The following is a 14,572-nucleotide window of genomic DNA, read 5'->3' as shown; positions in this document are numbered from 1 at the left end:
AACAAATGCAGCAGAGTTATAGAACCTAAAATTGTATGAAAATGATTGTCAAGACTGCAGAAGGGTGTTAATACTACCATAGAGGGCCTACATCAAAACCCTCCCTGTGGGGACCTAACTTTGGAAAAAATATGAACTGTAGTTGATGGTTATTGACAAAGCAAATATAAATTTACAAGTACTGAAAATCTGTTCATATTTTTTCAGAATTTAGGTCCCATGGAGCACTTACTGACTTAGGCACTCAAAAACCATGAGCCTCAGCCAGTGTCACTATGGAGAAGAAGAAGAAGTGTGACAGCAGTAGCAAATTCAAACTCATGTGGCACCATGGTTCCTGGATTGGCTGCCTGTTATAAGGAAACTTTTCCTCGCCAGTGTCACCTTAGTTCTTGCTCTTAAGGGGAACAATCACGTTCATAAAGAGTGCAGTTCCCGCCCTGCTCTGTATAAAAACAATCCAAAATTAACCCATTTACAATGAACTGACTTACGCATTTTGTTGTAGAGTGATCACATCAGTTTCTTTTTCTGTTTTCACAGATGAATCCACCAGCCTCCAAAAAAACACTGTGGTTAACAAAGATATCTACTGTTGGGCTTGTCCTCTGTGTTGTTTCATTCTTTCTCTATTTTGAGCCTCCGTCTCCTGTTTGCCCAGCTACATCTACATTAGCTGATGAGAAAAATTATGAAGACGTGGATCAACATGAAAAGCCCACAGTCCTGTTGTGGTCCTGGCCTCTTGGTGTGAGGTTTGATTTCAAACTTTGCTTCACCCATTTTAAAATTGACAGCTGTGTTCTGACAGATGACACATCCCTCTACAGCAAAGCAAAGGGAGTCATTTTCTTTCATAGAAACATAAATGGAGATTTGTCAAACATGCCCAAGGAGCCACGTCCAGCTTTTCAGAAGTGGATCTGGTACCATGTGGAATCCCCAACGAACACGATAAAAATACCGGGTCTAGAAAACCTGTTTAACTTAACCCTGAGCTACAGAAGAGATGCTGACATCACAGTGAGAAATGAGCTCACTGTCATGAACCCAGAAGAACAAGTTGACTTTGTTCTGCCCAAGAAAGACAAACTAGTGTGTTGGATTGTCAGTAACAACAATCCAGCCACTGGAACAGCTGTGAGAGAAAAATATTATCATGAACTGTCCCAACACATTAAGATCCAGCTCTATGGTAGAGCTTTTGGGAACCATTTGAGTTATGAAGACTATTACTCAACCCTTGCAACCTGCAAGTTTTACCTTGCATTTGAGAACTCGATCCACAAAGACTACATCACAGAGAAGGTTAATGGGCCCTTTGTGGCTGGGACAGTCCCTGTTGTTTTGGGTCCACCAAGAGAAAACTATGAGCACTTCTATCCTTCTGACTCCTTCATTCACATTAATGATTTTCCTGATGCAAAGGCACTGGCAGACTTTCTGCTTGACATGGACAAAAATGATGAGGCGTACATGCGTTACTTTGAGTGGAGGAAGTTCTTCAAAGCCACCCCTCATCTCCAGTCTACCCAAAATGAATTCATTCATCCTATCTGCCTCGCCTGCGACCACATGTCAAGAGACAAGGATTATCATGAAGTTCATGACCTTTACAAGTGGTACTTTGATTGACAACATCCTTTGAAAGTGGCTCACTACACAGTAAGAGATATTATATACAAGAACAAATACCTAAATATTCAACCTAGGTTTTGGCATATGTGGATACTATTTTGTTAAAATATGAATGGAAACAGGTTTTACAGAATCAGTGATATCTTTTAAGTCACTTCTTAAAACCTTTTTTTTTTTTTACTTTTATGTGATGTCATCTCGTTTTAATATAGTTGAACTTATTGCCATTTCATGAAGTTGTCTTATTTAATTTTTTTTATTTATTTATATTGACTAGACAACATCAGATGATGTTTCTGTAATTTCCTCCCTCTGTTTTCATTTATTATTGTCATGTTTTTCATGTTTTCTTGTTCTTATCTCCTTTAACTGTTTTGCCTTACTTTACTGTTTTAGTGTCTTTTGCTTGTGTCTTAGTTTTACTTATAATATTAATAGTGACAATTGCTATTTTAAGTCTTCCTTTTGACTGTTTTCTGACAGTATAAATTAAAGGATTTGTTAAAAAAATATATATAATAAAGTAAAGATATAAAACAGTTTGCTTCTGTGAGTACAACTTTTGCATTGTGTTGTGCTGCAGTGCGTAATCATGTTCAGCTAAAATGTTTGCGAAGGTAATGTGTATGTACTTTTAGTCAAGGTGGGCCATTGTGGGGCAATTTAGTAGGCCTATACTATTGGTTGTACTACTAGATTGTTCTAACTGATTTTGTTCCTCACTGAACAGGTGCTGTGAAGCAACAACAGATGGTTTTACATTGACATCACTTGAAATTAACAGGTACCGTGTGTGTCTGTGTGAGTTGCTGAAGGGCACTGACAACTGTCAGTATGTGATGAGTTGGAAATGAGACCTGGTTGTACATAATGTCCACATAAATAAATAGTATCCATGTCTGATAATGGCTGATAATGGCAATATCTTTCATGAAACTTATAAAGGCAACATGACTTTTCTTGTTTTTCTTTTGTTTTTCTGTAGCTGTAATACATTTATTGTGGTTATAACTTCATAAAATAATAATTAAGTTATTTAATGCTCAAACATGGGCATGTAGCTGTTTTTTTACGCTCAATTTTACTGATGATGCAGTTACTTCATACTTTTATTGCCCGCCTTCGTGTCAGCACCTGCTTGAAGTTGCAAAGGTAAAGCCATTCTTTTTAGGATTGATTTTGAATGTTTCAACATGGATTTTCAAAATGTATCACCACCATATAAACAACTGCTGTGGAAAAAAAAAAATCTTTCATGGTCATAAATAAAAGTGTTTTAGATACATCACTGTGGGGAGCGGGTCCTCTTCCATAGAGTTGTTTCTACAGGAGGCTACCTCAGAGGGAACAAACCAAGCACTGGCTTTAGAAAGAATCTTTTGCATTTTTCGCAGCCACTGTAAGTTTCCCTGCACCCTTAGAAGAGGAGGGTGAGGGGAGCTGTAATTAGTTGGTTGCAATCTGGAACCTCACTGCTAGATGTCACCCAAATCTACACAATGGTCCTTTAACAGAGGTTCTTCCTAATTTATACTTACAAGATGAATTTTGACTGCTGTACCAGAGATATTTTCCAGAGTTGAAAAACAAATGCAAAGCAATGAAGCTAAAAAAGCTACAAATATACAGAAATGTCTGATTGTCAAGTTTGCAGGCAGAGGGCAACATACATGGCTTATGCTCCTGAGTGCAATTTACAATTTATGATTTAATTTAGCAGATGCTTTTATCCAAAGTGAGTACATCTGAGAGCTGATAAAACACAAGCAAGCATCTGGAAGGATTTGTAAATGTTCGTGCAAAAGATACACTGTTAGTTAACTCTGTTATTCAGGTAAATGAAATGAGGAAACATTAGATTTCCTTTTTCAGTTTTTACACCAACCTTGTATAATAGCACAGTATTCAATACATTTACAATTACTGTTGAGGCCTGTTTGACTATCATTAAGAGCTCCATCTGAAATTTAGAAAAATATTTATCAGTTAAACGATGGTGTGAGCTGAAGAACAAGCATAAATGATGCACTTATAAAACCATGTATAAAATTTCATCACAATGAAATACTACCTCAGTTTCTAACATATTAGCGTGGGTGTAATTTGTGTTAGGAACAGTGTGGATACGTCCCCACCACTTCTCAGATTACTTGAACCCCACAAGTAATTTAGTATATGATTATGTGTTTAATCGCCATCAGCTCTCCAAAGGGTTAATTTCTTCATGTTCACCCTGAATGAGAAATAGTTTCGACCAGAGCATAGACATGGGTCTTTGGGGGAATCTGAGGGGATGTGCCACCCAAATTGCTGAAAAACATTGAGTTGTCTCCTTCAGTAAATTATTTTTACATCATTTATGTAATTGAAAACGTGCATTTGATAGAAGCACACTCCCCTTTGAAATAATCCACACATAAACATAACACTTTTTGAAGGTTTTGTTTGTCTCCCTCCCCCCCATCTGTTCTGCTCAGTGGTCTGAACCGCATACTTCACTTTCCGCTTGTCGGGTGAAGAAGCACTGTACTGGCAACAGGGCCAGTCAATACATGTACGTTCTTGACAAAGGCTTCACTCATCACAGGTTAGTTCCCTATGATACTGAGTAACTGATGTGTGCCGAATGTACCTGTAGATTGAAGTGAATCAGGAAACCATCTTAGTGACGGTGGAACTTCAGTTTATACAGTAAAGAGTTTGGTTTAATAGTTCAGAGGGTATTTTCTCATTGATAATTCACATAAACTGAGCTAACCTACCTTCTACTAATGAACAACAGTAAACAACCTGAAGTAACTCATGAGGTGGAGCCTCTCGCTGATACACGGTGATATGATTGTTGGAAGACATTTTAGATGAATCTGAAAACAGCACTGAGTAACGGAAGTGAGGCTTGAGGCATTTGACTTAGATGCTTTGCCATGCTTGTGACAGGGTGTTTTGTGTGGTGAATTTGTGCTTTTACATTTAACTTGGCTCACGATACAAAACCGATCAAAGATAAGGGATGTGCATATTTGCACAAACACCAGTTGTTTAAATGTTAAAATACTGTGATTGGCAGCTCTTGATAATTTCTTACATATTGTATTCAGGAAATTGCTGTAATGAAAGTGAAAGTGTACTCAGACCCTCAGACCAACTGCTGAATTTATGTCCTCACCACTTTACAAGTCAAAATTACACTCTTGCTTGTATGGAGCTTAACTGACATACTGGAAGGAGCAATACACAGGTTAGATATTTGCTTTATTATTTGTATTTTTGGAAAGTATATTTCACTTTAAACAGTACACTTGTGTGGAACAAGTCTCAGATTAGAGCTGTTACCCTTAGAATTGTGGCTCTCCAGGAAAATTTAACAACCTTATAGGTTTATATTGTGGATGCAAGTTTGAATTATTTCATCTTAGTTTCTGAGAAATCATATCTTATCTGTAATTTTGGCATGGCTGATGAGTCTTAATACTACAATGTACTACATGAGCCCCAGCCGTTGTTGCTATGGAGAAGAAGAGGCATGGATGACAGTGGTAGCAAATTCAAACACTTCATCATTGCAGTTGTAAACAAAATGTGGCGCCATAGTTGCTGAATCAACTGCCTGTTAAAAGGAAGCTTTTCCTTGCAACTGTTGACTCAGTGCTTCCTCTGGGTGGGAACTATGGGTTTCATGGTACTTACTGAAAATTGATTTGGATTGAACTGAATCCAAAATTGACCCAGAAATAAACAATGAACTGATTTACACAGTAGATTGTAAAATGATCGCATCACTTTCTTTTTTTTTTCTTTCACAGATGAATCCACCAGCCTCCAAGAAAACACTGTGGTTAGCACGGTTATCTACTGTTGGGCTTGTCCTCTGTGTTGCTGCATTCTTTCTCAATTTTGAGCCTCCGCCTCCTGTTTGCCCAACTACATCTACATTAGCTGATGAGAAAAATTATGAAGACGTGGATCAACATGAAAAGCCCACAGTCCTGCTGTGGTCCTGGCCTCTTGGTGTGAGGTTTGATTTCAAACTTTGCTTCACCCATTTTAAAATTGACAGCTGTGTTCTGACAGATGACACATCCCTCTACAGCAAAGCAAAGGGAGTCATTTTCTTTCATAGAAACATAAATGGAGATTTGTCAAACATGCCCAAGGAGCCACGTCCAGCTTTTCAGAAGTGGATCTGGTACCATGTGGAATCCCCAACAAACACGATAAAAATACCAGGTCTAGAAAACCTGTTTAACTTAACCCTGAGCTACAGAAGAGATGCTGACATCACAGTGAGGAATGAGCTCACTGTCATGAACCCAGAAGAACAAGTTGACTTTGTTCTGCCCAAGAAAGACAAACTAGTGTGTTGGATTGTCAGTAACAAAGACCCAGCCACTGGAACAGCTGTGAGAGAAAAATATTATCGTGAACTCTCCCAACACATTAAGATCCAGCTCTATGGTAGAGCTTTTGGGAACCATTTGAGTTATGAAGAGTATTACTCAACCCTTGCAACCTGCAAATTTTACCTTGCATTTGAAAACTCGATCCACAAAGACTACATCACAGAGAAGGTTAATGGGCCCTTTGTGGCTGGGACAGTCCCTGTAGTTTTGGGTCCACCAAGAGAAAACTATGAGCACTTCTTTCCTTCTGACTCCTTCATTCACATAAATGATTTCCCTGATGCAAAGGCACTGGCAGACTTTCTGCTTGACTTGGACAAAAATGATGAGGCGTACATGCGTTACTTTGAGTGGAGGAAGTACTTCAAAGCCACCCCTCATCTCCAGTCTACCCAAAATGAATTCATTCATCCTATCTGCCTCGCCTGCAACCACATGTCAAGAGACAAGGATTATCATGAAGTTCATGACCTTTACAAGTGGTACTTTGATTGACAACATCCTTTGAAAGTGGCTCACTGCACAGTAAGAGAGATTATATACAAGAACAAATACCTGAATATTCAACCTAGGTTTTGGCATATGTGGGTACTATTTTGTTAAAATATAACCGGAATCAGGGAGAAATTGCTGAACTGGCTTTAATGTGAAATTGCGCAGCACATCTGCCTGTTTGTACACCTTGTTTTTTCTACAGTTTAACCAGATGTAACATGTTATTTTTTTAGCTCTCGAGGTATTTTGTCACCTTTGGACAGAGCTGGATTGGCTGTTTCCCCCTATTTTCTGACATTTTATAAATCATGTCAAACTCAAATGTTTAAGGAAGCAAACATCCATCTCATACATGTTAACCTGTCTTTCTGTCACTTGTTGCCCGTCTATGCATGGATCAGATGATCCAGTAGAGATGGATACAAAGATTCTAGTGACAGTTTGTGTCTCGTTTTTCCTTTGATTCTTCCGTCATGACCTGCCCATCCTCACTCCCAACGTGTCAGTGACCTATATGTCAAAGTCTGATACTGTAGGTTTTTGGATGCTTTAGTCTAGCCTTATGCTTAAATGTGCCATCAAAGCGAGGTGAGATGCTATAAAGAGTGAGAGAGTGTGCCTTTAGGAGAGTTGGCATGGATGGATGGATGGATGGATGGATGGGTCAAACAAACAGGATTTTTGCTCAGGAACTCAGGGTTTGTGTCCTCTGTGAAACCAATCGTCAAAGTTCACTACTCTTTAAAGACACGAGGGACATAATTACATACGTCTTATGCTATGTATCATATATGAACTTATGTAAGCAATCTCCTTAATTTAATCCAAAACAGAATCTTTTCAAAAAACTTATCCAAGTAGTTTAGTTTTCTCTACCTACCCAAGTATTTGTGCCTTTGTTGTTAAAGTCACCCAAAAGTTGCATATGTGTTGTTGCTAACTTGACCTTGAGTCCTGCACATGCAAAACTGACACTAGAGGAGTAAGCCTCGAATTCAACAATTTGGGAGTTGGGGACCTATTGATCATTTAATATGTTTTAATATGCCATGCTTCCATTATGTGTGTAACAGTGCAGTAAGAGCACACCATACACACCAGGAAATCCATTTAACTACAGAAGCGTTCTAAACTGTAAATACTGTCCAGCATCCACCAAAGTTAGAAAAAGCCTTCCTTTTTGTTTTGCATCAGTGAAAACAATGACAGTAGAAACGTGATGTGATTTCAAGTCATTCAGAGGTTTTTAATATAAAAATTAGTGGCATTATTTCATTGTGTGTATCAGTACTTTTTGAAACTTTTCAGTGCCTTGTAACAATACTGTGATTATAATAAATATGATAATTTGGTGTAATAATCTGTCAGACCAAAAATAAATTTGTCTGTTCAAAACAAGAACAAACTGGTCAGGGTTGTTAAAGTGGATGACAAGATTATTGTGGAACCAATGAGCAGTATTACTTCATGTCAGACCAGTTTAGCACAGATCATATGTCCTTTGTTCTTCAGGACAAAAGTATGCAGACTAAAAACAAGATCCTTTGTCCCACACAGCATTCAGCTGCTTAACGAGCTCTAATCCCATGATATGATATGATCATTTTCCAAATGATGCTTCATGATGTGTCTTAGGATGCTTATGTTTTATGTTTAAGTGCTGTCAATTGCGATTGTTGATGTCTTTTTTATGTATAACAAATTCCCAGATTCATTCCTTTCATTCACACACCTCAGTGTAGTGTAAGTCTTATACAGCCACAGACGGGTTTTGCTGTCAGCTAATGGGTACTGTGCCCGTCTGTATGAGTCCCCAAGGGGCAGTGACAAACTGTCAGTACGCGATGAGTCATGAATGAGACCAAGCTGTACATAAATGTCCACATAAATAAATAATGTTATTATCGTTATTATTTACATATTGTTGCTGACATCTATCAGATATGTCCAGTTTTGTGTTCTTGTACTTTGCACATTTTGTCTTATTGCATTTTTTGCATTGATTTTCTTGCTTCATTTTGTACGATGTGCTTTGGCAATACTGTACTTTATTTTGACCATGCCAATAAAGCCTCTTTGAATTGAAATGAATTGAATAAAAGTTTCAAATGCTGACACAGTATTGCTTGGACTTATGAGTAGGTGTGGCTTCAGTTAAAAAAACACATAACCTGTGAGTGATAGGAGTTTTGTTAAGGTGACTGTAACCTGTTAGACCTGTGCAGTCTCAGTCTGGATCTACACACACTCACCTTTCAAGCAACAATGTCATTATCAACTCAAGGGCACAAACAAACATTTTGACCAAACTATCAAACTGCTTTTAACTATGCTGCATTTGTTACACCTGGGGCTGGGCTCAGATCAGGACCACTCAGATTAATTCCACTCTGTAGATTACAGGTTGACGATTTAATTTAAATTGACCATTTAAAACCTTTCTTAAATGTGATGTATTTTCACTGGCAGGAGCATTTTGAGGAGCTCCTGAAGCCTTTCCAAATTTGCACAATTAGGATCATGCTATACAGACTGTACTTTAATATAGTTGTTATTCTGTCAAAACTTTTCAGACTTTTTCATGACCAAAGAAAATTAGCCCAGTTTCAGTCTTTGGACAACGCATTTTTTGGAGGCCTAACAGGGTTATAAAGAGTTAAATGGTTGGCTTGAGACGTGGGAGAATTTCCTCAGTTCATAAAACAATAACTTTTAGTTTACCTTCACCACTGTACAGACGTATAGTGTTTAAACACTGCAGAGTGGAGGGAACTGTGTTAAGTATGTTTGTATGTGATTGTTATGTTCTGGTGTGGGAGGGGTCGGCCATTATTTTCCTTCCCTTTTTTTCATCCTGCAACTCATGTAGAATGTATTCACCTGCTTTTAATCTTACATTGCGCTAAAATTGTTACACTGTAGAGCTACACAAGCAATTAATTATTCATTATTTTATTAGTTTTTGAGTTACCATGGTATTTGGGGTAGATCCCTGGCTGGTCTTTTTTTATCTGTCTCTTCTGTCACTGTGTGGATACTGAGTAATCAGTGGTTCACTAGCCGTTAGTTCCTCTTTCCTTCCTTAGTTTCCTGGTAACTATTTAAAATTATGTGCCCCATGTTGTCAAGTGTTGCCAGCTCTGGCACAACTGATCAAATGTTCATATTGTAATAATAGCAATATTCGGTGGAAGAGTTAGTTCCAAAAATGTAACTTCTGTAGTGTGGAGTTGGTTTGGTTACAAGAGATCAGACGCACAATAAACTTCAGTAATATGTGAGAAGTCCAAGAAGACTATGATAGGAGAGAGAGGGAATACAACAAACTCATTTCACCACTTCAGGCAGAAGCACACAGTTAAGTATGAGGAGAGCTTAAAGTCCCACAAGTACAACTCGACAGCTACATGGTTCTTGATAAATAAAAATAAACATCCTGCATGACTACAAACAGATGCGTTTGGTAAGATAATTAAATACCGGTTTTTCTTGTTTACAGCCCTCCATGTTCTGTCTATCAAACACCTGGCATAGTGTCTTTATTGAATACCAGGTAGAGACACACAGCCCTTCTGAGCCACAGAAAGGTAAGAGCAGCATGTTCTGAATGAGAAAATTCACTGTAATGCTGGATTCCTAAATCACAATTTCTCAAAGCAGGGTGTTTAAGAGGAAAACTGTAACGGCAGCATAATGGTGTAATCTCTGTCTTGTTTTCTGTGTCTTTAACCAGAGGGAGAGTGTACTGTATCTGTGTCTGCACCTATGCATGTGTCATTCTCCTTGTTCTTTGGCAAGTTGCAAATCATAGATAATTTACAACAATGTAGGGCCTTCACCAGTGTGACCGTTATAAACAGACCATGTTGCTTGTGGAGGTGTGGTGGATTGGGTAATGCATCATTCCTGGTGGGGTTGTTGGAGAGGGTGACCTTAAAAGTACGGGGACGGCAGCTCTAAATCATAAGCAATACGATGCTTATTTTTGAAGTCTCTTGTGTTGACCTGTTATAATCTACAAAATCATTCTGTGTCTTGTATTATTTAAACATTATCTTACATGTAAAGTGATTGTTACAATTTACTGTTTTTTTTTTCCCTCATAGCTACTGACACATTTGGAAAAGGAGCGTGAAGAAAAGGTGATTTAGTTGGTTTCAATCTGCAATGTCACCACTAAAAGCCACTAAATCCTACACACTGGTCCTTTAACACATTAATCATTCCTCCTTCTTTATACTTAAAAAACAAATATTGACTGTTGTAGTCATTTGTGTTTCATAATTGAACAAATGCGGTGAGATTATAAAAGCCAAAGTTGTATGAAAATTTCTGACTGCAAAGAACACAGAAGGAAGACAACAAACATAACTTTGACTGTTGTGCTCCTGAGCTGCTGTTGATCATATTGTCTATATTGTTGAGGGGCATGTCTTTCTATTTATCAATTTTTAGCTGGGTACATATTGTTAATATTCACCATTTGTTTTACAAATAGTGTTTTCACCATTTGTTTTATGTTTTCACAATATTTTTATATATAGTGTTTTTGAGCATTTTGATAATCACCTTAGTTGCATTTGATAACTGTTAACTAGCTAGGTAGCATCATGATCTTCATTCAAACTTGCCAGACACAAAATAAAACTCACCAGAAAAGTTGGCGATTAAGGGACAGAACAATACAGGTATAAGACAAAATACAGAACAAGTTACAAAACAAAACAGTATGACAGAGCAACAGGAATAATACAAAAACAGCAAGTAGGGTCAGTTTTGTCATGTATAACAGCAGGTTTGGTGTTGATGAGTGTGCATATGTGAGTGTCTGTGTAATAATAATAATAATAATTAATTCTACTACTACTGTAATAACATTAAAATAATGAAATTAATAAAGAGAAAAGATAATAGTTATAACAATAGAGGACAAAAGGTGTACCATCCTTCATATAGAAAGAATTTGGGTAAGTGCCACCCCACCCAGTTGCAGCCCTAGAAACAGTTAGTCAGGATCAACCCTTTTTTCCCCTTGTCAATATTCACCATTTGTTTTATATAAAGTGTTTTTGAGCATTTTGATAATCACCTCATTGATAACTGTTAACTGGTAACATCACAATCTTCATTCAAACTCAACAGAAACAAAATAAAACTCACCAGAAAAGGTCTTGGTTTGCTTTTCACTGTTCCAGCTGTCACCAACTCAGATGTGGTTTGAAATAATTTAACATTTAATCCACCGAGTTAGATGTGAAAATGTCAGGAGATGAGTCAGAGTATGATTGGTCAGGAGCAGTGGGGAGAAAAAAGCGTGCTCACCCAGAATATTAACACGTTTTTGGTTCGTTGGATTTTGTCACCACAGTTCAAATTCACCAGCCACTCACTAGTAAGTAGGCATTTTGTGTCTGAAATCTACCAGTCACTTTCATGTTTTACCAATGTTTTTTCTGGTAGCTGGTGCTTATATCACCCTGACGAGCAATAACTATTACGAATACGTACCAAGCTAACTGTGAACAGTTAAGTCTGTCATTTAGGGATGCAAAATCACCAACGGACATGCAAAAAACAGATATCACATTTCACTGTGCACAGAATATGTCTTTTCAAATAACCAAGACTCACCTAACCAGTGTTCTCTGTAGTTTCTCTTTTTCAACACAGGAGAAGTTCTTAAAAACGTTTGTCACGTAGTCTGGTCCTCTGATGAGTAGGGAGGGAATTAAAGAATTACAAGCTCTCATAATTGTAATTAAGTCTTTTTTGTTTTTAGGGGTGGGGGTTGAGGGGAGCGGGTCTGTAATTTAACTCACATGACAGCAAACATCGTTTTTTCTATGCAGAGACCGAGTTGAGTGAGGGCATCCTGCAGAGAATGAAGTCACACTTCCTCTGTGTGTTTTGTAGTCCAAGCTTCTCTGTTGATCCAGTCGAGCCACACATTCGTGTTAGCAGTGAAGTATATATGAGGGGGCAGATGCTCAAGTGAAATAAAAGCGATTTCTGCAAAATTATCAATTCAGACAACAACAGTCTGAAGTTATTCGCAGCCAAAAATGTCAGTACAAAAGCATGGTGTCAGTCTTTGTGTGTCATTTACTCACTCTGTAAACAGCATGGTCAGCTCCTCCATGGGGCTGCTGCACACAGGTTTACAAGCAAACATGAAGATCACTTTTTCATCTCAAAAGTTTAAAAGACAAATGATGTGCTCTCGTCTGGCAGGTCCATGATCCCTTCATTGTTGCTGCAGAAGGTTGAAGCAAGAGTGAAGATAAATCCTCTTTAACCTGCCAGTAAAGCAGCCGGCATCACAGCGACTCCAGCGTTTTTTTTTTCTCCAGAAGTGCCAGTCTGCTGCAGATCCTCCTCTGAAGAGCTCGCCATCTCTGAGCAGTTGTTTGTCGGCTCGGTGTCTCAGCTCTGCCTGGTCCTCTTGGCACTCAGCAAAGATCTGTGATACACGTGAATGAACACAACTGAAGGTGAAGTAAAAGGTAACCGAGTGAGCTGACAAACAAACTCCTGGGCTGACTATGTTGCTCATTAGCTGGACTCTTTTTAAGATTCTCTTTCTGATAATTCAGGTTTATTGCGACTTTTCCTCCAGGAGTTTCAGCCATTGATTCAGGGTCTCACTGAAAGAATTTGCACACACAGCTGCACTAGCAGAACAGCCAGTGGGAACGCCTGGTCTGAGAAGACCTGTGCTACCGTCACAGCCAGATTCTCTACAATACAATATGCTGAAACATTATTATAAAATTTTTCTCAATGATGTCAAACATTTACATTTTAACATTGACTTCATATTTGGACTTGTCAAAAAGATGTCAAAGATTTTCTTACATTGTCAAATGTTTTATAAAACATGAATATGAGTATGAGTTCCCTTGACTTCAAGAAAAGTGGTATCATTTGGACTTGTAATAAAGATGTCACGAAATGTTATTAAAGCCAGTTTTACAGCTGAGTACAGTACCAAAGTGATTTAGCTTACCAGTTACCAGATGGACAGATAGTAGTTAGCTGATTTACTTGCTGCTGAAGTAGGCTAACTGGAGCCATTTCTCAATACCAAGTACGCCACGTTCGGACTTACGGACTTGGCAGTTCGGACTTAGCAAGTTCGACTTGGGAGTACAGTCTCTCGGGGACAGGAGGACACAGGACGGTCATTCTGCTATTGGGACAGTATGTCACCATCTCAACTTGTCTTGGCTTACCCACTTCCACCACTTTTCACCATTAATGTATATTTGAAATAAAACAAAATATGACATAAAATACAACCTTCTATCTTTTGGTTTAAATGTGAGGAAAATGAATTATATCTCGTTTTACTACTATTGAGATATCAGAGCCAGCAGCCAATTTCAAAAGGTCATGCTGGGATAAGGCTGTTTTTAACGGGGTAACATGAATGCTAACAGCCCAGTCATCTTGCCAGCTGGCGAGGTATGCTGGGTGTCCCATTAGCAGGATGACACATCTCTGAAAACTTCAGAGCAAATTTTAAACTGCGTGCTATCGTGATGAATCGACCACAGATTTACCAGAGTTTTAATGTCTACATTCTCACATAAAATAATCTTAAAATTGCATTCCGTGATGCTAAAACAGTCGTATTTCGACACTTGTAACTTAAAGTTGTGGGTCTTCTCCTCTGCCATTGTTACTACAAAATGCATTCTGGGATACATCCACACAAGTCACCATCTGCATCCTCAATAAAACGGGCGGGGCAGGAACACATCCGGGTATTTGACTGTACTTGGCGAGATGCAGACTTTTGAATTGGAACTTGGACTGAGACTGATGACATTTCTCAAGTACACCAGAACACAAGTACAGAGAAGAACGCATATTGAGAAACAGTTTGGGTCTGCTCTTCTCTGTAGCTACTTTTACTAGGTAGTTTGGTTAGCCATGAAGCTAATTAGCTGAATCAGGCCCGGGCTGCCAGGGAGCCAAACCCAGCAAGAAAACCACCTCAGAACTGTATTCCCTGTTGTCAAACTGTCCACCAACTG

At 38.5% G+C, this 14,572-nt stretch overlaps 2 protein-coding genes across 2 annotated transcripts; both read left to right on the top strand.

Annotated features, from left to right (window-relative positions):
* The first annotated feature begins 543 nt into the window (after positions 1-543).
* On the top strand, positions 544-1,635 carry LOC146312910 (4-galactosyl-N-acetylglucosaminide 3-alpha-L-fucosyltransferase 9-like). Its single transcript, XM_084738592.1, has one exon. The coding sequence runs from the start codon at positions 544-546 to the stop codon at positions 1,633-1,635; it is 1,092 nt and encodes a 363-aa protein (XP_084594718.1).
* A 2,453-nt stretch (positions 1,636-4,088) lies between these two features.
* Positions 4,089-6,770, top strand: LOC146312909 (4-galactosyl-N-acetylglucosaminide 3-alpha-L-fucosyltransferase 9-like). The gene is made up of 2 exons (XM_084738590.1): positions 4,089-4,225; positions 5,442-6,770. Exon 2 carries the CDS (start codon positions 5,442-5,444, stop codon positions 6,531-6,533), a length of 1,092 nt encoding a protein of 363 aa, XP_084594716.1. The 5' UTR covers positions 4,089-4,225; the 3' UTR covers positions 6,534-6,770.
* The last annotated feature ends 7,802 nt before the right edge of the window (positions 6,771-14,572 follow it).

Source organism: Lutjanus erythropterus, chromosome 16 (genome assembly GCF_056507025.1).
Source record: "Lutjanus erythropterus isolate fLutEry1 chromosome 16, fLutEry1.hap2, whole genome shotgun sequence".
Taxonomy (NCBI): domain Eukaryota; kingdom Metazoa; phylum Chordata; class Actinopteri; order Lutjaniformes; family Lutjanidae; genus Lutjanus; species Lutjanus erythropterus.
The sequence above is the reverse complement of the archived record's forward strand: the minus strand, read 5'-3'. Positions and strand labels throughout refer to the sequence as shown.

Coding starts and splice junctions, on each gene's coding strand:
- LOC146312910 (XM_084738592.1), top strand. CDS start 544: ATGAATCCACCAGCCTCCAAAAAAACACTGTGGTTAACAAAGATATCT.
- LOC146312909 (XM_084738590.1), top strand. CDS start 5,442: ATGAATCCACCAGCCTCCAAGAAAACACTGTGGTTAGCACGGTTATCT.